The sequence below is a fragment of the Bison bison genome, unplaced genomic scaffold, assembly GCF_000754665.1.
Source record: "Bison bison bison isolate TAMUID 2011002044 unplaced genomic scaffold, Bison_UMD1.0 scf7180017864379, whole genome shotgun sequence".
Taxonomy (NCBI): Eukaryota; Metazoa; Chordata; class Mammalia; order Artiodactyla; family Bovidae; genus Bison; species Bison bison.
Genome location: NW_011494951.1, coordinates 12075138 through 12101085, shown reverse-complemented (window position 1 = coordinate 12101085; position 25948 = coordinate 12075138). Strand labels below are relative to the sequence as shown.

At 39.0% G+C, this 25948-nt stretch overlaps 1 protein-coding gene and 2 non-coding genes across 3 annotated transcripts; 2 read left to right on the top strand and 1 right to left on the bottom strand.

The window, feature by feature from the left end:
- Positions 1-1467: 1467 nt before the first annotated feature.
- On the bottom strand, positions 1468-20493 carry ZBED9 (zinc finger, BED-type containing 9). Its single transcript, XM_010857379.1, has 4 exons — positions 20074-20493; positions 9199-9346; positions 5357-6852; positions 1468-3384 (listed from the first exon to the last, which is right to left on the bottom strand). Exons 1-4 carry the CDS (start codon positions 20491-20493, stop codon positions 1468-1470), a joined length of 3981 nt encoding a protein of 1326 aa, XP_010855681.1.
- Positions 15823-15895, top strand: TRNAK-UUU. The gene has a single exon. It is a non-coding gene; the product is annotated as a tRNA-Lys (tRNA).
- A 2893-nt stretch (positions 20494-23386) lies between the features above and the next one.
- On the top strand, positions 23387-23458 carry TRNAQ-UUG. Its single transcript has one exon. It is a non-coding gene; the product is annotated as a tRNA-Gln (tRNA).
- Positions 23459-25948: the final 2490 nt, after the last annotated feature.

Genomic DNA, 25948 nt, shown 5'->3' with positions numbered 1-25948 from the left:
CTGGACTGGAAGAAACACAAGCTGGAATCAAGATTGCCGGGAGAAATATCAATAACCTCAGATATGCAGATGACACCACCCTTATGGCAGAAAGTGAAGAGGAACTCAAAAGCCTCTTGATGAAAGTGAAAGTGGAGAGTGAAAAAGTTGGCTTAAAGCTCAACATTCAGAAAACGAAGATTATGGCATCCGGTCCTGTCACTTCATGGGAAATAGATGGGGAAACAGTGGAAACAGTGTCAGACTTTATTTTTCTGGGCTCCAAAATCACTGCAGATGGTGACTGCAGCCATGAAATTAAAAGATGCTTACTCCTTGGAAGGAAAGTTATGACCAACCTGGAGAGCATATTCAAAAGCAGATACATTACTTTGCCAACAGTGAAGAAGGCTGAGCACCGAAGAATTGATGTTTTTGAACTGTGGTGTTGGAAAAGACTCTTGAGAGTCCCTTGGACTGCAAGGAGATCCAACCAGTCCATTCTGAAGGAGATCAGCCCTGGGATTTCTTTGGAAGGAATGATGCTGAAGCTGAAACTCCAGTACTTTGGCCACCTCATGCGAAGAGTTGACTCATTGGAAAAGACTCTGATGCTGGGAGGGATTGGGGGCAAGAGGAGAAGGGGACGACAGAGGATGAGATGGCTGGATGGCATCGCTGACTCGATGGACGTGAGTCTGAGTGAACTCCCGGAGTTGGTGATGGACAGGGAGGCCTGGAGTGCTGCGATTCATGGGGTCGCAAAGAGTCGAACACGACTGAGCGACTGATCTGATTTGATCTGATCTGATCTGATTAATAGTGAACACTACCACAATAGAAGATAGAACATTTCATCACCCTGCAGAATTCTCTCCGTGATATCTCACTTTTACTACTGTATTCAACTACTGTTGAATAAACATGATACATTTTATTATGTGAAAGGGTATTTAGGTTTTTTCCCACTGAACTTTTATAAGCATTTGATGGTTTTCCCCACTTTACCCACTTAAACACTGCATCTAAACATGCACCTACAAAACAAACTTATCATCAACTTCCAACCAAACCACCCAAGATCAGTTTTACAAATTTAACATCTTACAGACACCCACCCTTGCATTCAAATTCTAATTCTACCCCTTGAATTCACTTCACTGATCAAGTCTGCCGTTTCAAAGAAATGATTCCCGATCTTGAAGTCATTCTTTAACTTTAATAAATTAATAAAAAACAATAATAAAAATACATACAATATACAAGACCAAAAATTTTAATGTTAGAATGAACAGATTTAAAATTACATCCTAATAACTATAACAAATTTGACAGGGAAAATAAGAGAAGTATAAAAAGTGTACACTTTAATATACATATAGGCAATTTATATATAGAATTGCTAATTTAATAAAAAACTTTTCATAGTTCCATAATGCCTATATGTATACTTTGAATTAACACATTATAAATCAGTATTTAAAATTTTTAATGTGATAAGTGAGCTTGCTTCTTGCTCGTTAATTTGTCTAATCTAGGTTGGATTGATGACAATGCTACTCTCAAGGGATAATGTATATTTAAACTGTTTCTATGTTTTGTTTTAATAACACTTAAGGTAGAGAACCCAGTCTCACAGAGGTATGTTGAGGGGAACAGAAGAAGAGATTTTAAAGCAATCTCAGCAAGCTCAGGATATTCATTTTTAACTTTTATCCAAAATGAAGCAAGTGATGCTGTATTTTCAAAATTCATTTTCAATCCTTCATCAGTAGCCAGATTCAACAACTTATCCTGTAGGATTATAGTTAAATTTAAATTATCTTTTGATGAAAGAAATGGATTTTGTATCCATGAATTTCCTATGCGTGGATCTTCTTTTGAAGGAAAGTACAATTCAAAACAATCTGACAAATTTGTAAGATGTTCACTGACAACTTTTTGTAGATGTGCAATATCAAGATCATTACCTACTTCATTGATAACTGTTGTTAAATTATGGAACATGTCATAACAATCTGTAGAAACTCTTTTTTTCCAAGCTTTTAACTTTTGTTTTTGTCCTTCAATCTTATCTGCCATTGAAAAACATGTTGCATTTTTTCCTTGCATGCAAACATTAAGATCATTAAAAATACTGAAGATGTCAGATAAATAAGCAAGTTTGGCAATCCAATTCACATCTTTGAAAAGTTGGGACCAAACTGGCTTCTTGCTTTGCAGAAATACTAAGAGTTCATTTCGTATTTCAAACAGTCTTGATAGAACTTTTCCCCAGGATAACCACCGTATTTCAGCATGCAATAACAGTTGCTTATGATCAGCTTCCATATTATCACATAATAAAGAAAATAATCTTGAATTTAATGCATTAGATTTTACATAATTCACAATTTTTACTATGTCAGTAAGCACACTATTCAGTTCGGCTGATATTTTTTTCATAGCAAGACTTTCTCGATGAATGAAGCAATGTGTTATTTTACATTCTGGTGCAAGTTCTTTAATCTGGTTAATCACTTCAGAATGTTTTCCTGTCATTGAAGCTGCACCATCAGAACACACTCCTACACAAAACTTAAATTCCAAACCACATTTGTTGACAACATAATTCTTCAGAGCTTCATACAGTTCTGAGCTAGTTGTGTTTGTTGGTAAAGAGGCTGAAAAAAAGAATTCTTCCTTTATATCATCATCATGTTCAAATCTCACATATACTAAAAGAATTATCATGTTAGCAATATCTCTGCATTCATCAAGTTGCAATGAAAAATACTTGGCTAGTTTTATTTGTTCTATGAGTTGGTCTTCCATATCATTCGCCAGTTCCTGAATACGTCGAGCTATGGTGTCATTGGAAAGTGGTACTTGAGCTACCTTCTTTGCTGCAGATTCACCCAACATTTCTAAGCAAACTTCTTTGATGCAGTCCTTCACTAGTGTCTCAGCAATTGTGTATGGTGTTTTAGACTTAGCAACCGGAAGCGCTACTTTATAAGAAGCCCTCAAAGCACTAATGTTTATGTGAGAAACATTGAACACATGCTTTGGTTGGTTTTTCAATTCATTACTCTTTCTTTCAAAGAATTCTTTTGGTTGTGAACTTATTTCTTTATGTTTTGAATATAGATGCCGCTTAAGTTTTGATGGTTTCATCGCTTCATTAGCCAGTACATCTCCACAAATAATACACTGTGGTTTCAGCACTTCACCATCAATTATGGCTATGAAACCAAACTCAATATATGAGGGATCATACTTCCGAGTAAAGCTAGTATGAACTCTTTTGGTTTTCACTCCCTCAAGATGACTTCCATTGTTACCATTTCTTTTGCTACTATTGCCATATTCAGAATAGGTGTGTCTTTTCTTCACAAAAAAGTCCAGTGAAGCTTGTTTTGTCATCTGCAAATTAGAATTAAAAATAAGCAATACAAATTTTACTTTCCTCCTTATTAATAATGTTAAACTAAAAATTAAAAACTAGGCCTGCATCATCAAAAAATCTACAAATAATAAAAGCTGGAAAGATGTGGGAAAAAAGGAACTCTTCTTCTATACTGTTGATAGGAATGTAAATTGGTACAGCCACTATGGAGAACAGTATGGAAGTGCATCAAAAAACAAAAAATAGAGTTATTGTATGATCCTGCAATCTCACTCCTGGGCATATATTCAGAGAAAACTATAATTCAGAATGATACATACACCCCAGTGTTCATTGCAGCACTATTTACAATAGCCAAGACATGGAGGCAACCTAAAGGTCCACGAACAGATGAATGGATAAAGAAGATGTAGTACATATATACAATGGAATATTACTCAGCCATAAAAAAGAATGAAGTAATGCCATCTGCAGCAACATGGATGGACCTAGAAATTATCATATTCAGTGAAGTAAGCCAGAAGAAGAATGATAAATAAATGACATTGCTTATAAGTGGAATTTAAAAACAAGATACAAATGAACTTATTTCCAAAACAGAAAGAGACTCACAGACATAAAAACAAACTTATGGTCAGTTATTAAAGGAGAAAGATAGGGGAGGGATAAATTAGGAGATTGGGATTAACATATATATACTACTATATATAAAATAGATAACCAACAAGGTCCTACTGTATAGCATAGGGAATATACTAAATATTTTGTAATGACCTATAAGGGAAAAGGATCTGAAAAAAGAATGGGTGTGTGTATATATATATATGTGTGTGTGTGTGTGTATATGTATCAACATGTATATACATATATGTATATATACATATATAAACTGAATCACTGTGCTGTATACTTGAAACTAACATAATATTATAAATCAACTAGACTTCAATTTAAAAAATTTTACAAAACCAGGCTTGATTAAAAACATAAAATTATTTTTAAATTAAGTTATAAAGATAAGTAAATGCTTACATTTTCTCAGTTTTACACACTTCTGGGTTACAGCTGACAAGCTAAACAGCATATCACACATTTTAATGTGAACCTATTATACTTGACTAATTTACAACTGCTATCACATGTGATTCACCTTGAGAGTTTAACATCAAGACTGAATATTCTATTTGAAAAGATGAGTTCATTAATCATGTGCTTTGTATCTGCAATGTCATATTGTTGTAATTTCCAAGTACTCTCAATATGTGTACTTACCTCACTGTGAACTAGTATGACAGTTTGCAGACCATTACTGGTCTGAAGAACAAACTCTAAATACCACTGGCCCAAATCACATGTAACCTTCATATTTCAAAACACTAATTTGAACAATATTAGTTCTACTTTATAAAACCTAATGATTGAAAAATCTCTTTGGCCTTATTTCACACTCTGCATTTTAATCATAAAACCAAACTTTCACAACAAAACTCATGTCTCCCAACCAAATTTATCATTCCCTGACCTTCCTAAATATTTCTTCACTTGACCTGAGATGCCCTTTCTTAGCTTACCTCTCCACCCGCACTTACATACAACTAAAACAATGTAACAGTAAGTTCATCTGTTCCCAAATTTATCCTTCTGTAGAAACATACCACCAGGCATACCATTTGTCCCCTGGATCCTAGTTTTCTCATCCCCCCAAGAAATGCGTGACATCAGAAAGAAGAGATATTACTGCTGCTCACTCCAGAACAATAAACAAAGCAGCATCCAAGGTTATAACTTCCAACTTGAAAAATGAGTGGAGGGAGGACATTAAAAGTAATTGACCTTTTTTAGAAGAAAATATATCCAAGATGGCCATCATTGTGCTTTAGTGTGCCATGTCAAAACTTTCTCACTCATCATGATCACAGTAAAGAAGAAAGAGGCTCTTGCCTTTCTTTGATCCACAACAAATTCTTTGATCTACATTCAAATTCTTACCCAATCTCCTACTTTGTCTGATGAAATCGGTGTTTCCGATGGCTTCAACATTTTGAAAGGTTGAACAGTCAAACTTCTTGGAACCTCATCATGTTTCCTTTTCATTGTAGTGGTCTGGTAGCAAAGACTACAAGTTATTTTGTTACAATAACCCTCAGTCTCAGGTTGAGAGGGCACTCCACAGATTGCATGGATGTTTCTACAACATGATTCACAACTATTAGCACCTATGCATTCTTTTCCACAACCCACACATGATAAAAAATTCAGTCTGCTTTCAGGAACAGTTTTTCGGGCTACCTTAGGAGTAATAGAAAAAATCTCTTCAATATCACTACTATCTGTTCCAATCTCAATGTTTTCTTCATACTGGGCTCTTAGAGTATTTTCTGATTCTTTATCAGCCTGTTCCAATTCATTTTCTGTGTTCAGGCTGGCAACAAGTTCTTCAGTTGACTGAGAATGAGAGAGCCCCAGTTTAGCTTCAGAGCTAAATGTACCCTCACATAGAGTCTGTTGCATGCCTCTGTGATGGGGTTGATTTTGGGTCATTTGAATAAACCACAAAAATTCAGCCCAGTGTGATGAATTGTTAGTTTGCATCCAGGAGATAATTCGATTTTGGATATCCTCATTAACTTGATTTATAGAACTTAGGCTTTGGCAGGGCTGAGGATTCCCATGAACAATTTTAAGTTCTGGCCAAATATTACTAAGTTCACTGACAATCTGGCTTGAAAATTCCCTCCCACTGTCAGACTGTAGAACACTGGGTGCTCCAATAATTGTAAAAATATCTAAAAGAGCATGTGCAACCTCTTTAGGCCTTTTAGATTTTAATGACCGCAAAAAACTCAAGTTTGTACGAAAGTCTTGATAATGCATAATAAATTTATACTCTCCATCAGGATTCAACTGCATGTCTATAAGATCCACTTGGCATCTTGAGTTAACTTCCTTAATTGGCTTTGATGTTAGAACTTTCTTGAGTTTTGAATGTTTCTGTTGGCATGGTTTGCAGAGTGTCAAGTACAGCATTATAACTTCTTTTGTGATGTTCTTGTATTTTGCTTGTAACTCTTTTTCCATGCGTGTACGTCCACCATGTCCAGTGCTGAGATGTGTGTCATGCAATATGTCAAATAAGTCCTCACTGTGTAAATAAAACCGTATTTTATCTGTTTCCCCATTTATAGCCTCAATTAGCTTCTCATGACCTTGTACAATGATCACATCAAATCTAGCCAAGCGCCGGTAGTCAATTGATTCTTTTTTTTCCTTAGCCTTAGCTTCTTTCACTTCCCTGATTAATTGACAGTACTTTGCTTTAGAAAATATCTTGGTGTTATTACTCTTGTTTTCCAGTAACACTGCTAAGCTTCTGAAGAACTTTTCTCTCATGTTTTCTGGTTCGATTTCTGCTTCATTAGCATCTAAACTACTAAAGTTATCATCACCCATGCTTTGAGACATCATGGAAAGCCACAAAAATGATCCTAAAATATAAATGAAAAACCAATTAGAATATTTGGGAATATAATCTAAATACCATATTGCCCAAATAACCACTAGAGCTTGGAGTAGGAGTAGATATGAACACATAAGAGGGGCAGCACAATTTTGATTAAGAAGTCTACCTTTGGAGGAATAAAGAGGAATAAAATAAAGTCTACCAGGAACAAAAAGTTCTGATAAAGAGTAGAAGGCCAGGTTATGACTTTCCAGAGCAGTATCCAGGGTTAACCCTAAAGTAAAGCACTGTTTTATGTAAAACAGAAAACAAATTGATGTTACAATTTTTTTTCATTTATTTATTAATTACACAAAAACTATTTTTTGGCTAGAGAAGTCTCAGAAATACAGTAATAGTTTTTTTTTATAGAATGATAGTTTCTTAATTAATTAATTTACTTATTTTGGCTGCATCCAGGTCTTAGTTACAGTGTGCAGGGGGGATCTTTTGTTGCAGCACCCCAACCTTCTAGCTATGTGACAAGGCTCTGGAGCCCACAGGTTCAGCAGTTCCTCCATGGCATAAGGGATCTTAGTTCCCATGTGGATCTTAGTTCCCTGACTCCACTGCAAGGGGACTGGACCACCAGGGAATGGATGCTTAACTACTGAACCATCAAGGAAGTCCTAATAGGTGTTTTTGTCTTTTTTTTAAGTTTCAGACTATACCACATTTTGTTTTATTCAGTCATGTTAGCTGGTATAGCAACATCTGGGGCTTAAGTTGAAATATCATATATTTACATCAGCTCCATTTTGGTGCTTGTAAAGCTATAAACCCAATATAAATACCCTTACTACTAATTTTGATAAAGAAAGAGCAGCAGACAAACCTGAAGTAGTGAAAAATCTCTGGTTTAATATAAGATATTAAAATAAATGTTTAGACTATTCATAATAATAGAAACATTTAAATAAATCAAATTTGGCTAGTCTTAAGGAAGCTATTTTGAAAAAATCAAGAAGAATAATTTGGAATTAGCATATAACCTCGAAAGTCCTATAGATGCTTGGAAAAAATACTTTTTCTCAAGTTGTTTGATAATTTGCATACCAAATATTGAACTGGTAAATTGAAATAATTCTCAAATGTTAATAATTTCCAAAGCTTCGGAATTGTGTTTTGGCCTCATTTAACTCTCAGTTGTTCCAACAAGACCTCCTTGATCATTTAAGCTTACAGTGAGTTCTCCTTTCTTGAAGATATAATTTATCAATAACATAAACTAGCACTGTAGTACTTTCTTCTTTCACTGTTTCATATGTACAACGGACAAGACTATAAGTTTCTAAAGAAGCAGGGATCACTTTTCCTTCTAGTATTTCTTCCACTATCTAACATTTTATTACAAAGAAAAGTGTTGGATAAGGAGTTCCCTGGTGGTCCAGTGATTTAGAATTGGTGCTTTCACTGCTGAGGGCTGGGTTCAATCTCTGGTCAGGCAACTAAGATTCTGCAAGTCAAGCCTTGGGGTGCAGCCAAAAAAAAAAAAAAAAAAGTGTTGGATAAAAATTTGTTAATTAGCTTTATAATGAAGATGACAACACTCCTGAAAAGTGCTATTTCAAAGTGTGACTGAAAAGACCATTATATAGATAGTATTTCTTTACACACTGATACATTTTGTATCATGCTATAGAGCCATGAACATAAAGGTAAACAAGGATAAACCAGGGGGAAGAAAGAAATATAAGGCAATGTAAATGAGAACCAAGAGAATATGAGCTTCAGAAATTAGTACAATCAATATTAGTAGGTCTATGATAAGCAGAAAATATGGAATTGCTAGGGATATAAGAAAAGAAAAAGGGATATCAATTAAGCCTTTTGGAAAAGACAGGTGCTCCAGAACCAAGCCAGCCTGCACCACTGCCTCTACCACACATTACACTGTTAATAGTCCTTAGATCTCTAGTGGACATGGACTTCAGAAATTCCATTTTCTTCGGTAGGATTTCTAAGTAATAGTTCCAATCTTAAATAGCCATATGTAACAAGAATTGGGGAGCAGAGGCTATAGAAATGGGACCCATGGCTATATTGACAAGTGATCCACATTTATATACAGAGGCATCTTTGATTTATCTATCCACAGGTACTTAATTCCATTGCAAGTTATCCATGAAAAATACTGTGTTCAATTATTTTTTACATTATTGTTTGATTGCTTAAGTCAAGTTCATTAATAGCATTACACTACACTGGTTGACCTTTCCTTCAGCTATATTCACTAGAAGCGTCAATGGAATAAAGTTTGATAACCTTTCAATGAATGGGCCCTTCCCTCTCCCAAATCTCATCCTCTTTCCAAAGACTAAATTATCCTCACCATTATCTTGAAGGAGGTGTGATTCTGGAGATTCACATTCCATTCTGTCTTCTATAGACTGGAGATGGGTACCTAAGGACTCCTTTGCAGTATCCAGAAGAGTCTTTTCTTCCATTGGAACTTCTTGCTCATATGTGCCCTGTGGGACCTGGGGATAAATAGGTACATTTGGAAATCAATATAATGTTAATAATATCACTGCATAAACCATAGCTAAACCTTAAAACATTTTTCTACTGAAATGGAAAGGATATAAGAAGAAAAAGTCTTCACTGAATTCTTAAGAGGAGTGCTAGATAAATTAAGAAGAGAAATAAAAAATGCTGGAACAAATAAGGTCAGAGCCATACAACAGAAATTAGACAGGAGTTGATATGCAAACCTATGGTTTTTGTTTTGGGAACTAAGAATGGAAGCACATTAAAGGAATATTCCCTAAATTGTGATAACTGGGAGAAAATTGTAAATGAGTTTCAGTAGGAGCAATCAAAGTACATATTTGGGGTGAAATTATCTAATAATGACTAATGAACTATTTAAACCAGGAAGAAATCGGACAGTTGTTTTAGACCAAATGTGGAAAAGATTAGCCGACTGTGTTATGTATGGATGCAGGGGGAAAAAGCCAATCAAAGTGGGTAACTGTGTTGGGTGAAAAGAAAATATTATTTTAGCCTTACACCAATCATCTAGTACTCGTGTCATAATTAAATTCACCCTATTGTCTCCAAAATATACAGTTGATCCTTGGACAATATTGGCTTGACCCTTAGGGGGTCTATCTACAAAGCAATTTTTTTTCCAATAACAAATAATACAGTACTACACAATCCTTGGTTGGTTGAATTTGCACATGCAGGAGCAGATTTGGAAGAACCCTGTATAGGGATGCAGGTCAAGAAGCAACAGTTAGAACCAGACATGGAACAACAGACATGTTCCATGTCTGGTAACAACAGACTGGTTCAAAATGGGAAAGAAGTAAGTCAAGGCTGTATACTTTCACCTTGCTTATTTAACTTATATGCAGAGTACATCATGGAAATCCTGGACTGGATGAATCACAAGCTGGAATCAAGATTGCCGGGAGAAATATTAACAACTTCAGATATCCAGATGATACTACTCTAATGGCAGAAAGCAAAGAGGAACTAAAAACCCTCTTGATGAGGGTGAAAGAGGAGAGTGAAAGTTATTGCCACTGACTTTAAATAAACACTGTCTTTAATATAGAAGCATGTTTGGGAATCCCTTGGTGGTCCAGTGGTTAGGACTCAGCACTTTCACTGCAGTGGCCTGACTGCGATTCCTGGTTGAGGAATTAGGAACCAAGATACTAGATAGATAAACACACACACACAAATACATACATATAAACATGTTTACCTCCAAGTTATCTATATGGCACTGTTTGTTACACATTTGCTTACCATATTCTTGGGAAACCAGAAGTAAGAACATATTTAAAGCTCTTCATGGGAAATAGATGGGGAAACAGTGGAAATAGTGTCAGACTTTAATTTTTTGGGCTCCAAAAAAATTGCAGCCATGAAATTAAAAGACGCTTACTCCTTGGAAGGAAAGTTATGACCAACCTAGATAGCATATTCAAAAGCAGAGCTATTACTTTGGCAACAAAAGTCCATCTAGTCAAGGCTATGGTTTTTCCAGTGGTCATGTATGGATGTGAGAGTTGGACTGTGAAGAAAGCTGAGAGCCGAAGAATTGATGCTTTTGAACTGTGGTGTTGGAGAAGACTCTTGAGAGTCCCTTGGACTGCAAGGAGATCCAACCAGTCCATTCTAAAGAAGATCAGTCCTGGGTGTTCTTTGGAAGGAACAATGCTGAAGCTGAAACTCCAATACTTTGGCCACCTCATGCGAAGAGTTGACTCATTGGAAAAGACCCTGATGCTAGGAGGGATTGGGGGCAGGAGGAGAAGGGGACGACAAAGGATGAGATGGCTGGATGGCATCACCAACTCGATGGACATGAGTTTGAGTGAACACTGGGAGTTGGTGATGCACAGGGAGGCCTGGCGTGCTGTGATTCATGGGGTCGCAAAGAGTCAAGACATGACTAAGCAACTGAACTGAACTGAACTGAACTGAATGTTATTCCTCCTTCAGCCTGTATATAAGTTGATATATTAAATCTTTGTAAAATATAATTCTGTGAATCAGTTGTCATAACATTCAATAGGTATGTCTATCTGGACTGTGTTACAGTCTAATGTCTGATTGTGCTAAGTCTAGAAATGATAGTCAGTGGACAATAAGAAAATCTTGTAATAATCCAGGAAGGTGGTTAACAGCCAACTGTTTGGCACAGTTTGTTATCAGTAATCTAGATTGTTTCTGTCTGGCCTTTCAATCATTTTAATGTCATTATTTGTGTTATCAGCTTACTATAGCTTCTTCTTTAAATAGTCTTTGCCTATAATTTACCAGATGAAGTCTAAAGCTTCAGTGCCATTCACCAAAAGAAAAAAAAAAGTAATAAAACTTGTGTTACAGTGTGTTGTACTATTTTAGTTTAGGAGAGTTTTCATTGACTTGTAGATCTTTTACTCATTTCTACACATGGATATTTGTTAATCATATAAGCAACAAGTAAACTGGGAGAGAGATGTGTTAAGTAGATTCTATTCTATTCTATTCTAATGAAAGTAGGTCCATTAATGAAAATAAGTATTCAACAGCCAATAACTTCCCAAGTCTGTCTTAAGAGAATAGCAGCCTCTGGGACTAATCACATCTCCATGATTAATTCTAAAACTGAGTAAGAATGAAAGTTAAAAGGAGGGGAGGAGCTGTTACCTCCTAAGAACCAGAATTCTGATTTACAGCTATTTAATATACCTTAATGGAGAAGGAAATGGCAAACCACTCCAGTACTCTTGCCTGGAAAATCCCATGGATGGAGGAGCCTGGTAGGCTGCAGTCCATGGGGTCGCTAAGGGTTGGACACGACTGATCAACTTCACTTTCACTTTTCACTTTCATGCATTGGAGAAGGAAATGGCAACCCACTCCATGTTCTTGCCTGGAGAATCCCAGGGATGGGGGAGCCTTGTGGGCTACCATCTATGGGGTCGCACAGAGTCGGACACGACTGAAGTGACTTAGTAGCAGCAGCAATATACCTTAAAGTGAAAAGAACACAAATAACTCTACAATTGGAGGCTTTGAGTATGGCTGCTGCTGCTGCTGCTGCTGCTAAGTCGCTTCAGTCGTGTCCGACTCTGTGCGACCCCAGAGACGGCAGCCCACCAGGCTTCTCTGTCCATGGGATTCTCCAGGCAAGAACACTGGAGTGGGTTGCCATTTCCTTCTCCAATGCATGAAAGTGAAAAGTGAAAGTGAAGTCGCTCAGTCGTGTCCGATTCTTCTCGACCCCATGGACTGCAGCCCACCAGGCTCCTCCGTCCATGGGATTTTCCAGGCAAGATTACTGGAGTTGGGTGCCATTGCCTTCTCCCTGACTCCAATTCTTTAAGTGTGCCACTTACAGTGGAAGTAGCTTGGCCATTTTACATCCCTGCCAAAGCCACTCTCTTGCAAAGATCCCTGTAGAAGCCATATTGCACTCAAATAGAACATTTCAATAGTTTGCCTTGCCAAATATTCTTAACTTGGTTAATTTTTAAAATTTCCCTCACTGGGCCTTGGATTTACAAAAATAATTTCTCATTCATATGACATTTGAATCTAAAAATGTTCATATAATCAAGCACCCTAGCCTATCGTGCAGGAGACATCAAATGAGAAATAAACATTTTTCTGAATATGATTTTTATGGTAAGTATTATAAACTTAGAAAAAGGTGCATAACTCATAAATGTAGAGCTCAATGACATCACAAAGTGAACTACTCATTTAAAAAAACAGAACTTTATCAGCTACTTTTGTCCGACCCTCTTCACTCAATGTATCTACTACTCTGACATCTATCATCAAAGATTCATTTTGCTTTTTGGACTTTACAGAAACAGAATCATATAATATATACTTACTTTTGTCTGGGTTCTTTTGCTCAACATTATATTTGTGAAATTCATCCATATTGTTGAATGTAGCACTTGCTCATTCATTTTCATTATTATATAGTATTCAGTTATACAAATACACCATGATGTATTCATCCATGACAACTTTTAACGGACATCTGTGTTGTTTAGAGTTCTTGGAAATTATAATAATGCTGCTATGAATATTATTTTGCATGTCTTTGAATGTGTTTCTGTAAGATATATACCTTGTAGTAGGTTTGCTGGATCATGGAGTATGGCTACACTCGGTTGATATTTCCAAAACGGTCATAACAACTTATTCCTATCAGTAGTACACAGGCATTCTACTAGCTCAACATCCTTACCCAAATTTGGTCACATCAACAGTGGTTACCAAGTTTGTTTTAATTTGCATTTTTCTGATCACTGTGTGCGTGTGTGCTAAGTCACTTTAGTCATGTCTGACTCTTTGCGACCCCATGGACTATAGCCCGCCAAGTTCCTCTGTCTGTGGGATTCTCCAAGCAAGAATACTGGAGTGGATTGCCATTTCTTCCTCCAGGGGATCTTCCCAATCCAGGGATCGAATCCACATCTCTTGTGTCTCCCGCATTGGCAAATGGGTTCTTTATCACTGTGCCATCTGAGAAGCCCAAAACAGACTTGCCTCAGGTCCCACCAAAATCTGAACTTGGATTCCTGGATTCAGAGTCCAGAGGGCAAAATACTGTCAGAATTATGAACTCTAGTAATTCATATTCACCAAGCAGAACAAGATGCTCAAATAAAGTCTAGTAAAAGGTGTCAGTGGATGTCAGTATTCTGTGGGATGGCTTGAAAATTTGGGTCCATAAATACTGGAGCCCAAACTGCACATAAACCAGAAAATTCCAAAAGGAAACCGTCACTGATATCTGAATGAAAGCCAAGATGTATTATAACATTATGGTGGGATTTAAGGAATTTATGTGTCATGTTCCTTTTCCCCAAGCTGGACACCATGTTATAAACTTACTTCCTCTTCTCAGACAGAACAAAATATATAAGAAACCAATTTTCTTTTAAAATAAAAGTTCATAAATGGTCGAGCCATTTCCCTTTGGTAAGTTTTTCCCTTCTCTGGTCTTAAGAATAAAAGGTCTTATGTAGATTTCTTTATATAGTATCACAGCATGCATCTCAGTTTGCCTAAATCTTTCCATAACTGAGGTAAAGGAGGTCCTGGAGGGAAAGATATAAGTCATCTGGGAGACAAGGAAACTATTTATAATTAAACAATTTTATCAATTCTGTAAAGTTGGTATAAGCACAACCAGAACAACTCAAGACATGAAACAAAATATAGATATGGCTTATTGTGATGCATTTATCACTGACTCCTCCTCCTCCACAACCATGTACCCACACACATCTAGCCTCTTGATTCCTCTGCATTTCCATTTGAGAGACCAGTCCAAGGCAGGTGGGCCTGGTCTTAGAAGGAATGGGAGGAATTCCATTCAGCCTTTACCACAGAAGTGTAAAGGGTGCCTTTAGATGGCAAAAACAAATTACAAAGGTGAAATTATCTCAAACCGGTTATGACAGTCATTTGTCTTTCACTATATAACTCCTAGATTTTGTTTTTTAAGTTTCTAATAAGAAACTTGGTCATAAAATAGTGGAGTAAATATGGCTGTATTCATTAGAAATGCATGCATTTCTCAATTGATTATAACACCCAATTTACAGTGGCTTAAACAAATTGGGGTTTATTTTTGTCATATGTTAAGAAATCCAGAGGAGGGCAGTTGCTGGCATTGATTCACATACCTAACAGTTGTCAGGGACCAGAGCTGTCTTCATTCATAACATATTGGTGGTCATCCTAACATTTGTCATCACGTCATGGTCACAAGATAGCTACCATAGCTCTAGACATCATATTCGTGTTCAAGACAGGAAGTGGGAAAAGGCCGAACTAAACACCCCACTCCAGTACTCTTGCCTGGAAAATCCCATGGATGGAGGAGCCTGGTGGGCTGCAGTCCATGGGGTCGCTAAGAGTCGGACACGACTGAGCGACTTCACTTTCCCTTTTCACTTTCATGCATTGGAGAAGGAAATGGCAACCCACTCCAGTGTTCTTGCCTGGAGAATCCCAGGGACGGGGGAGCCTGGCGGGCTGCCGTCTCTGGGGTCGCACAGAGTCAGACATGACTGAAGCGACTTAGCAGCAGCAGCAAACACATATGTGCCATTTTAAAAGGAAAATATAAGCTTCCCCAGAAACTCCTAGAAAATATGCTTATTTCTTTTTGGCCAGAACCATACTGCCTGGCCAACTCTAGTACAAGGAAAGCTGAAAAGCATTTAATTAGGTACATAGCCAACAGTTAGGTAGATAGCTTCCCCAGTGGCTCAGTGGTGAAGAAACCCTCTGCCAATGCAGGCAGGAGACACGGGGAAGATACCCTGGAATGGGAAATGGCAACCCACTCCAGTATTCTTGCTTGGAGCCTGGAGAATCCCATGGACAGAAGAGCCTGGCTGGCTACAGTCCATGGAGTTACAGAGTTAGACGCAACTGAACACGAAGACTATGTCTGAGCCTCTATTTTTTTTTTAAGAGAGCCTGGATAGCTCAGTTAGTAGAGCATCAGACTTTTAATCTGAGGGTCCAGGGTTCAAGTCCCTGTTCAGGCGTTGCTCTAAAGTGTTTTGGATAGCTCAGTCAGTAGAGCATCAGACTTTTAATCTGAGACTCCACAGGGTTCAAACCCCTGTTCAGGCTTAAGTGAAAGTCCTTCAATCCTGTCTAACTCTTTACAACCCCATGGACTGTATAGAGTCCTGAATTCTCCAGGTTAGAATACTGGAGTGGGTAGTCTTTCCCTTTGGGCATAGATTTTTAGGCTCCTCCATGGCTCAATGGTAAAGAATTTCCTGCAGGTTTGATCCCTAGGTCCGGAAGATGCCCTGGAGAAGAGAATGGCAATCCACTTCAGTATTCTTGCCTGGAGAATCCCAAGGACAGAAGAGCCTGATGGGCTACAGTCCCTAGGATCACAAAGAGTTGGACAGACTGGAGCAACTTAGTGTAGCCAACATGAAGTATTTTTTTATGGAAGAAAGAAGGGGTGTACAATAGATACTGGGCTGGCAGTTAAAAGCATTTACAACAATGGCATTTTCCCCTTCCTTCAGAAATCACACAGAGACAAAACAAAACAAAAATAGAAAAACATTTATGCAATTATACAAATTTGACATTTAACCCTGAGTCATGTGAAAAACTTTCCAATATAATCAGAGCATAACCCTAAACATTACCCAGTATTGACCAAAGACAAAGTCCTACCAGAAGAGGAAAATTTTAAAGTAACAGGTACATGTTAAGGGAAAAAAAAAAAAAACCAATACTGTTTATTTGAAACAGAAAAGGTGTGATGGCTAGAAGAAAGAGACTGCTTGTATAGGAATCTATGCAATAACACATGAACTCATGAAACAACATGCTTTCTGTAAAAGTACACAAAAACTAACAGGATTTATGGAGAAAATAAAGTTGTAGGGTAGATTATTTAAATTCTACACAGCTTTGTCAGGAGATATTAATAAAACTACAGAAATTCCAGTAAAATTACAAGTATAGACAAAAAGACATATTAGACAAAAAATATTAAGTATTTTTAAAATATTAAGTATTCTAAGGATTTTTAACTTAGAAAAGTGATGGTATCTTGTTAGAGGTATAAGGAAAGGGTGAGGCAAGGGTCAAGGGATATCATCATCAGAAGTTCAGATGGGCAAGCATTTGCACACTTTCCAAGAAATGTAGTGAAACTACAAAATATATAATGACAATTCTGGCTCATCATCTTGTTTTTATTTTCTGACACTGGCTTATAAAAAGATAATTCGTTTTTTCTGCTTAAATATTTTCCTTCTTTCATAAAGAAGCTATTTCATGGTTCCAAATAGGACTTTATGCCATGAAGTGAAATCCTGCTGCATTCTACATTGTAGTCAAGTTATCATCTATCTACTGCCACTACTTCTCTATCATACTTAGAGCAGAAGATAACTGAGAAGTAGAAAGCTCTTGTGGGGTAGATTGTCAAACTGTATCATCATCTTACAGACTTCCATTTGAGCCTCAGCACCTAACTGTTGGAGCTCTTGTATACAGAGAGCTTCTGAATGAGACTGCAGCAGTTCCTCAATATCTCCACTCAGCTTTTTCAAATCCAACTTCCTCTGCAAGAGTAACATAAGTTGCTTTGATTTAGTGGAGCTCTTCTGAAGTTTTCGAAGCCTTTAGAATCATAAATTAAATCAGGGAGAAAAATCTTTTTTTTTTGGCCGTGTCAAGTCTTAATTGTGGCACTCATGCTCTCTGTTGCAGCATGATGGCTCCTCTCTAGTTGTGGCGTGCCAGCTCCAGGGCACGTGGGCTCTGCAGTTCGCTGAAAGCGAGTTCTCTGGTTGAAACCCACAGACTTTGCTGCCCTGTGCATGTGAGATCCTAGTCCCCTGACCAGGGATCAAACCAATGTCCCCTTCATCGAAAGGTGGCTTCTCAACCAGTGGACCATCAGGGAAGTTGCAATCAGGGAGAATCATACCACACCCCATGCAAGTACGCTTTTGTGACATCATCTCAAGCCTCTATAATAATACCAATTTCAAGTTTAATGCTTTATCAATTCCAGAATTCAAAAACTGTGTGTGCATCATCACCTGGTGTAGATGCAATAAACACCTTGAATGTTATCCTTAAATAATAAGCTTTAATGACTGTGATCACACCCTGATTAGAGGGCTGAAGAAAAGTAGTTGTATTAGGAGGTAAAAGAGAACTTTAATAGTTGAAGAAAGTTCATCAACTGTTGGAGGATAGCTTAGTGTATTACTGAGAATTACAAGAATTTTGAAAGAAAAGTTGTTTGTTCCTCTTGCAATATTTTTTAAAATCATCTATAAAACATCACCTAGAAGATAAGTAAATATCTGCCCTGCAATCCAACCTTTCTTGTAGACTTATAGTAGATATTCAGGCTAATCTTTACAATTATTTTTAAAGCTTGTAGGTTGGCAGAATAATATATTACACAGGCTTTAGATTTAAATTCCTACTGGCATTTGCACCCAGCATCACCATCTTAAATACTGGACCTTCTGTTTCCCCCTTCAAGATACAGGCCCTTGAGATCACTTGCTCCAAAAGAGAGTGGTTTCATCAAAATTAAAAACCTGATCTAGGTTATATACTTCTTTGTCAATCAAATTTCTTAACACTGGGGGAAATGTCTTTTCAGCTTCTTTGTACTCACAGCTTCACCAGAGAGCTAAATATTGTGGAAATCATAGCAGTTCTTGAAGCCACTAAACCAGCCACTATTTGTACTAAATAAAGGCACTTCTGCACTTTCTTCTTTAGGTCATATATATTGCTAATGTCTTCTCTTTAATTTTAAGAAAGGCTACTTCTCATTGCTTCTTTCTTTGGTATAAAATTCAAACAAATGTTCCATTTCTTCCATTTCCTTATGCCTTGTTCTAACAAATTTTGTAGCAATTGCAGCTGTTCCAGCTAGATAACTTTCTTTTATTTTCCCAGCATTGTCTCTAACTGTTCGTAAAGTTGACTCTTTTATTTCAGTTGCATGTTTTTTCATTTCTTTCAAAACATTTTATAATTTTGAGCTTTTCTTTATTTGTTAAATCTTTTCTTTCATGCTCACCAGCAGAAATTTTATCACCAGCACGCTTCTGTGGCACTTGCAACCCCCCCTTGCTTGCTCATTTTCTGGAACACAAAAAGGTTTAGCAAAGATTGCACCAAAATAGGAGGAACTATGCATGTAAGCGCTTCTAAAACAGAGACAGGGGCCAAGAGGAAGGATATGGAGGTGAATGGGCAGTATGTACACGTATGTCTTCACAACTTGCTGTACTAGGCTATGGTCATATACTTTGGATTCAGATGCTCTTACTTAGGTGGCCCAAAACATCAACTTTCAGGGAAAACTCATACATGAGCCGACACAATTTCAGCATTACATTGACTTATTTCCCTATTTATCAGACTCATATGAAAGATTTTGCATTCCAGAAAAACATGTTAATAGATCATAAAATGGTTAAAACGTTCTATATATATATAAAATGTTCACATTTAAAAAAGAGTTCAGATAAATGTGTGGATAGTATCTTACAGAAATGGGAGTGTTTGACAATACCCATAATATTCTAAAATTACTCATAAAAGGCAAATGTATGCTCTTAAAAATAACCTCTAGTGTGATGGACCTCACATACCAACAACCCCAAGTACTGAAAAGTATCTAGAAAATGATGCAATTAATCTCTTCATTGTACAGATGAAGTCATCAAAGTCCAAAGAAGGTGTGTACCTGAGGTTACATAGCTAATTAGTGAAAGAGCCTATTAGAGAACCCAGATCTTATTATTTACCATTTCCTGATATTTCCATTAAATGAGGCTACTTCTCTGTTTCTCCTAGAAGGTATTCCTTATATTCTTACACTGATTTGCTTCCATATATGGTCAAAGTAGTGGGCATCATAAGAAGAGATAGCTACTTTTATCTCACAGTCACTGAATAAAATATACTTTTTATTCACAAGCACTAGACCAAGGTTTCCCATTTGGTTTCCCATTTCCTTATTAGAATCAGCTACCACCAACATAAAAATTGTTATCCCAGAAGCATGAATCTATTCATCTACACCAGTGATCAAATGATAATGCCCAGAATTCAAATTTGCAGCAGTCAGTGTGAAGTGAACTCCACTCACTCCACCTTGGACCCACAGCACTCAAATTCTCCACGAAAGATGGCACCTCCAATTTCTCACCTGCTGTCTAGGTTCATCAAGCTCCCTCTCCAAATCCTCCAGCACAGTCACCACCTCCTCGCCACTCTCAGGATGGTGCTCCCGTACCCAAGCCTGGAGCTCCTCAGGCAGGATGGTCAGGAGCTGTTCCAGCACCAACAGTTCCAGGATCTGCTCCTTTGTGTGTGTCTCTGGGCTCAACCACAGACGGCAAAGTTCCCTGAGTTGGCTCAGAGCCTCCCTGGGTCCGGGAGTCTCCTGATAGCAGAACTGCCGGAAACGTTGACGAGAGAGTTCCCTGCTATAAGACAAATTCTTCTGTAGGAAGGATGCCTGATCCCAAATAGGGTCTTCTTCTTTAACCTTTATTTTGATAATCTCCCTTTGTTCCTCTGAACCCTGCCCAGCCAAGGCTGGGATGGCCCCAGGGGCTGCTGCCATCCTTAGCTTGGCCTTGCTCCAACTAGGATCTAAGGAGATGTGTGATTTTATTTGAGGTCCCCACGCAGTCTTTGGTCAGGAAAGCTTTTTTTAATAAGAAAATCCTGTTGACACAGACAAATTACAGACGCAGCTAAATTTTTTTTTTTTGTTTAGGTGAAAACAGGGCAGTTACTTGATCAATTCCATTGAAAGTGAAGCCATTCTCTGACAAGACCGGAAATTGTGAGTTCAGAACTATTCACTAAAGCTCCAGGAGCACAAATTGAGCGGCAGCTTGCTTGCGAGACAGAAAACTGAGGAAACTCTGGCCCTAAAGCCTGGGTCTACTATCCCCAACAAGAAAACCACACAGGTCTCTCTGAAACCGGCGCTCCGAGGCCCAGGCCCGGGATGGGGGGAGAGGGAAAGGGGCTCTTTTCACACCGCTAGCCGTCGGCGGGGAAGGCCCGATTGCCGCCGCGCAGACGCCCTCTCCCCTCCGCCACTTCCCCCTCAAAGGAGCTCGTATTGTCTCGAGAAGTGGGCAGAGAAGTGGGCAACAGGCGACACTCCCGGGAGAGGCGGTGGCTCGTCTCACACACCCGCCTCAGACCCCAGCTCGTTCCAGCCAGGCCCCGGGAGCTGCGCTCACTTCCGGTCCGCTCTAGGATTCCAGGTGGTGCAACCAGCTCGGTGGTCCTGGTAAATCCGAGCGGTGAACATGAGGTCACAAGTGCTCTGTAAATTGTTCAGAGACTTTGCTCTCGAGTTACCCAGTTACGGTGAAGAGTTTTCACTGTGTGAGTAAAGCTAATGAGGGGGCTGCACTGGGTTTTCTTGTCACGGTGACAATCTGTCGCTGCACTAAGACCTGCAGCACTCATCGCTGCGTCCTAAAACAAAAGCAGAAGAGCATCTTGCCCAGTTAGCGAATTCGTAGGCTCCACCTGGCCTTTTCACGTTAGATGTGAGCCACTCTCCTCTTTCCCAGTAGCCGTAATTTAGACTCATAAAGGAAATGTAAAATCTAGCTCCTTCTTTCCCTTATATAGATGGAGGGGAAAATCAAGATCCATATAGTGAGCTTACCTGCTAATGACAGCAGTAGCTATTCCTGCTACTTCTGGCTCTGTGAGCCATGCTGTTAACAATCCTGGAAAACTGGCCCCAGAAAACTAACAAGGAAAATCTGGACGTGTTTTCAGAGTCTAAGAAGTCGCTAGAGTTGGGCGACCAGAATATTTATACCTGGCTCAAGCTCCTTCAGACAGTGTGCTCTGCCAGGCAAGATATTCAAAGAATGGATGTATGTGAACAAAGAGAAAACTGTTTCAAGAGGAAGAGGCTGAGGCACCGGTGAATTCTGCTGGAGGTCTAAAAGCCCAGGAATCATCTCAAGTGCCAGCCTAATTCCTCTTCTTCCTCCCCACCCAGTCTGCCCCCCCACGGCCTTGCGAAGAGCACTCAATAAATAATAGATGCCTGAGGAATATTTGTTGAATTGCTGAATGTCTTCCTTTTCCCATTCTTTTTCGTTCTACTTTGATCTCTATTAGTTACTCACATTTTGGCATTTCTGATTCAAGCGACTTTTAAGAATCAGAACGTTTCTTTTGGAGATCTTGAAATCAAAACTTCTTACTCTTGAGATCTGTAAATGTGCTGAGTGAGTCGCTAACGTCGATGAAATTGTATATGAAATTTTGTCCATGTGCCCAAGTCATCAGAACCTTAAAAGGACTGAGATGGATGGCCCCATCTCAGTTTCTCCTTTTTCTAGTCACTATTAAGATGTTGCATTTATCTTTTGTGGTTTCTCCCTAACTATTAATCCCTTGTAGTCAGGGGTTCTGTCTTCTACTCTTTCATTTTCTGCACGCTCTGATCACCACCACACTGAGCAGTCAGCACGGAGTAAACACAACTTCTAAGTCCTCTACTGGAGGGCATTAATTTTGGGGGGTACATTTTTCAATTTTAATTGCTGAAGCAGTTATATCTCACAAAAGGGAACAGGACAAAATCTTAACCTATTTAAAACTGAGTATATAAATTCACAAACTATGACAAAAATTGGATCATGCTGTATATTACATTTCAGCAAATTGCTGAATTTTGCTTGCTAGTCTTAGACTAAATCTCTCCTGAAACTGCCAAGCCAACATGTGTACCTATATCAATCCCATTCTTTCTAGTATATTATTTCTATTGAATGGATATGCATATTTTCAAGTTTCTGATACTAAAAAACATTACAGTGAGCATCTTTAGATATATTTTTTAACTTTCTATATTTTTATTTCTGTAGAATGGCTTTTTTAGAGAAAAATTGCTGAGTAGATTATTCTTAGAGATATTGCCAAATTGCTCCTTGGAGGGGTGTTTATCATGTTTCACTAAGGGCGTCAAACCCCCCTCTAAGGCCGTGTAAAGTGTCGCCCTGTATGAACATATATTTTTGTAAAACTTGTAAAAGTATATTGTAATGGAAATTAGTTAAGACTGCAGCCTCTTTTTCCTCCAGTTTTCCCTCAGATACATCATATATGTCTTGGAGTAACTGTATCTAATTTTGTGTTGAGAATGTCTATTCTTTCTCTTAAAAAAAGAGCCTTGTGTTCTTCTTAAGAAACTCTTGTAAGTTTCAAACTTTACAAAACCTGGATCCGTCTCTGCTGGTCTTCTGAAAGTTAATTTATGCTCCCAACCGAAGCGGAAGAGAGAGTGCGTGAATTGTCTTGAATTATATTGTGCCCATTGCTTCTTCCCCAGCAGCAATAAAGCATCAGATTTCATTATCGGCGTGGACTCCGTGAAACTTGATCTAACTCGTCTGGGTTGAAGCTACTGGAAACCTACCGTGGAGGCAATATTTAACTATAATTGCGGACGGGGTCTTAACTTCTCGGTAGGTCCCATGGTGTAATGGTCAGCACTCTGGACTTTGAATCCAGCAATCCGAGTTCGAATCTCGGTGGGACCTCGCAGGGGAACATTTTATAGTTCGCGTCGGAACTGGAGAAAAAGTGTTCGCTTGCTTTACACAAATGTGGTCGTATTGGATTCTCCTACTCTGTTCGAACCAAAGTACCGAATACTTCGCCTGGGAAGTAACAGATTCTTTAAAATCAAGCTTTCCAAGCGCACAAAGTTCAACAGCAGGGAGGATGAGTAGAAATGGTGGCGGTTCCCCGTAACCTCAGGAACTTCTCAGGGGCCGGGCGGAACGGCTCCAGCAGCGCCAATTCCTTGATGCAGACAGCATCTCAAAATCTCCGAGGTACGAAGGCCTCCTCGCCGCCGCGCGGGCTCCTAAGCCGAAAACCCCGCGTACCAAGGAGCTGAGCCTCTGCCCGGAGCGTGCTTTCTCCGCTGTGACACACACGCCCGGGTCACTTCTTATCCCCTCTTCCCTTTCCCATTTCACCCAGACAGTTCACTCTCGTCTGTCTTTTCTCATTCCTTCTTCTCATTCTTATCATCCACCCCAAATGCAAAGCCGGATGGGAAACTCCTCGAAAACTTGCAGCCGCGGAGAGCGCGGTCCCTGCAGTCTAAGCAGAAAAACTCACCTCCCGGCGGGTCGCTGGCCTCACTGCGCCGGGAGCAGGCGTTCCCGATTCATTACAGAACGCCCGCGTTTGACATTCATTCATTACATTCATTACAGGGGCCCGGAGAGGAGTGTAAATTCGGGTGAGAGAGGCTGCGGGTTAGTGGAACGCCCTTTGCCTTCGCGGTTCTCCAGGTGTCTTCTCTCTTCCGCCACTTGGACCCGCAGGAAATGGAGAAGAGGTTCTGATCGACCTCTTCGGAAAGTGCCAAACACCTGCATCCGAAGCACCCAGGAAACAGTTCCCCCCGAGCAGAGGCTCAGGGACAAGAAATGTCCCCCTGTAAAAGTACTCCGTGTGTAGACGGGAATCAAGTTGGAGATAAAGCTAATCAAACTTGCAAAGTCCGGTTAGCTCTGGGAAGACACTGTGCCGTTAGAGAGAGAAAGGTGGGCATGTGGGAAGAAAGATTTCCTTCAGCTGGGCCGGAACTAAATTAGGAGAAGACAGGTGTCTATGTTCTATAGAAATTAACCTCGTCTATGTCATAAGAAGCAACCCTTAAATCCAGTGATCTATTCTCAGGTTCCTTCCGAGACATTTTAATGTTCTCATACGTTGCAAACTACCGCACAATTGCAATCATTTCACACGCTATCAATGCTCAAAATCTTAAGATGGGGAAACAGTGGAAACAATGACAGACTTTATTTTCTTGGGCTCCAAAATCACTGCAGATAGTGACTGAAGCCATGAAATTAAAAAAACGCCCCTTGGAAGAAAAGCTATGACCAACATAGACAGCATATTAAAAAGCAGAGGAATTACTTTGCCAACAAAGGCCCATCTAGTCAAAGCTGTAGTTTTTCCAGTAGTCATGTATGGATATGAAAGTTGGACCATAAAGAAGGCTGAGTGCTGAAGAATTGAGGCTTTTGAACTATGGTATTGGAGAATTCTCTTCAGAGTCCCTTGGACTGCAAGGAGATCAAATCAGTCAATCCTAAAGGAAATCAATCCTAAACATTCATTGGAAGGACTGATGCTGAAGCTGAAACTCCAATACTTTGGCCACCTGATGCGAAGAGCTGACTCATTAGAAAAGACCCTAATTCTGGGAAAGATTGAAGGCAAGAGGAGAAGGGGACGACAGAGGACAAGATGGTTGGACGGCATCATCAACTCAAAGCACATGAGTTTAAGCAAGCTCTAGGAGATGGTGAAGGACAGAGAATCCTGCATGCTGGATTGCACAGCATGCTGCAGTCTACAGGGTCGCAAAGAGTCAGACATGACTGAGTACCTGAACAACAATATGTAACAAAAAATTTAAATCAAGTCCTACTCTCACCAATAACTCACTGAACTATAAATATTTCATTGACTCATTATGAATTACTGTTGGTTATGCAAGACCCTATGCAGAGTACATCATGAGAAACGCTGGGCTGGAAGAAGCACAAGCTGGAATCAAGATTGCTGGGAGAAATATCAATAACCTCAGATATGCAGATGATACCACCCTTATGGCAGAAAGTGAAGAGGAACTCAAAAGCCTCTTGATGAAGGTGAAAGAGGAGAGTGAAAAAGTTGGCTTAAAACTCAACATTCAGAAAATGAAGATCATGGCATCCGGTCCCACCACTGCATGGGAAATAGATGAGGAAACAGTGGAAACAGTGTCAGACTTTATTTTTCTGGGCTCCAAAATCACTGCAGATGGTGACTGCACACATGAAATTAGAGATGCTTACTCCTTGGAAGGAAAGTTATGACCAATCTAGACAGCATATTAAAAAGCAGAGACATTACTTTGCCAACAAAGGTCCATCTAGTCAAGGCTAGGTTTTTCCGTGGTCATGTATGGATGTGAGAATTGGACTGTGAGAAAGCTGAGCGCCAAATATTGATGCTTTTGA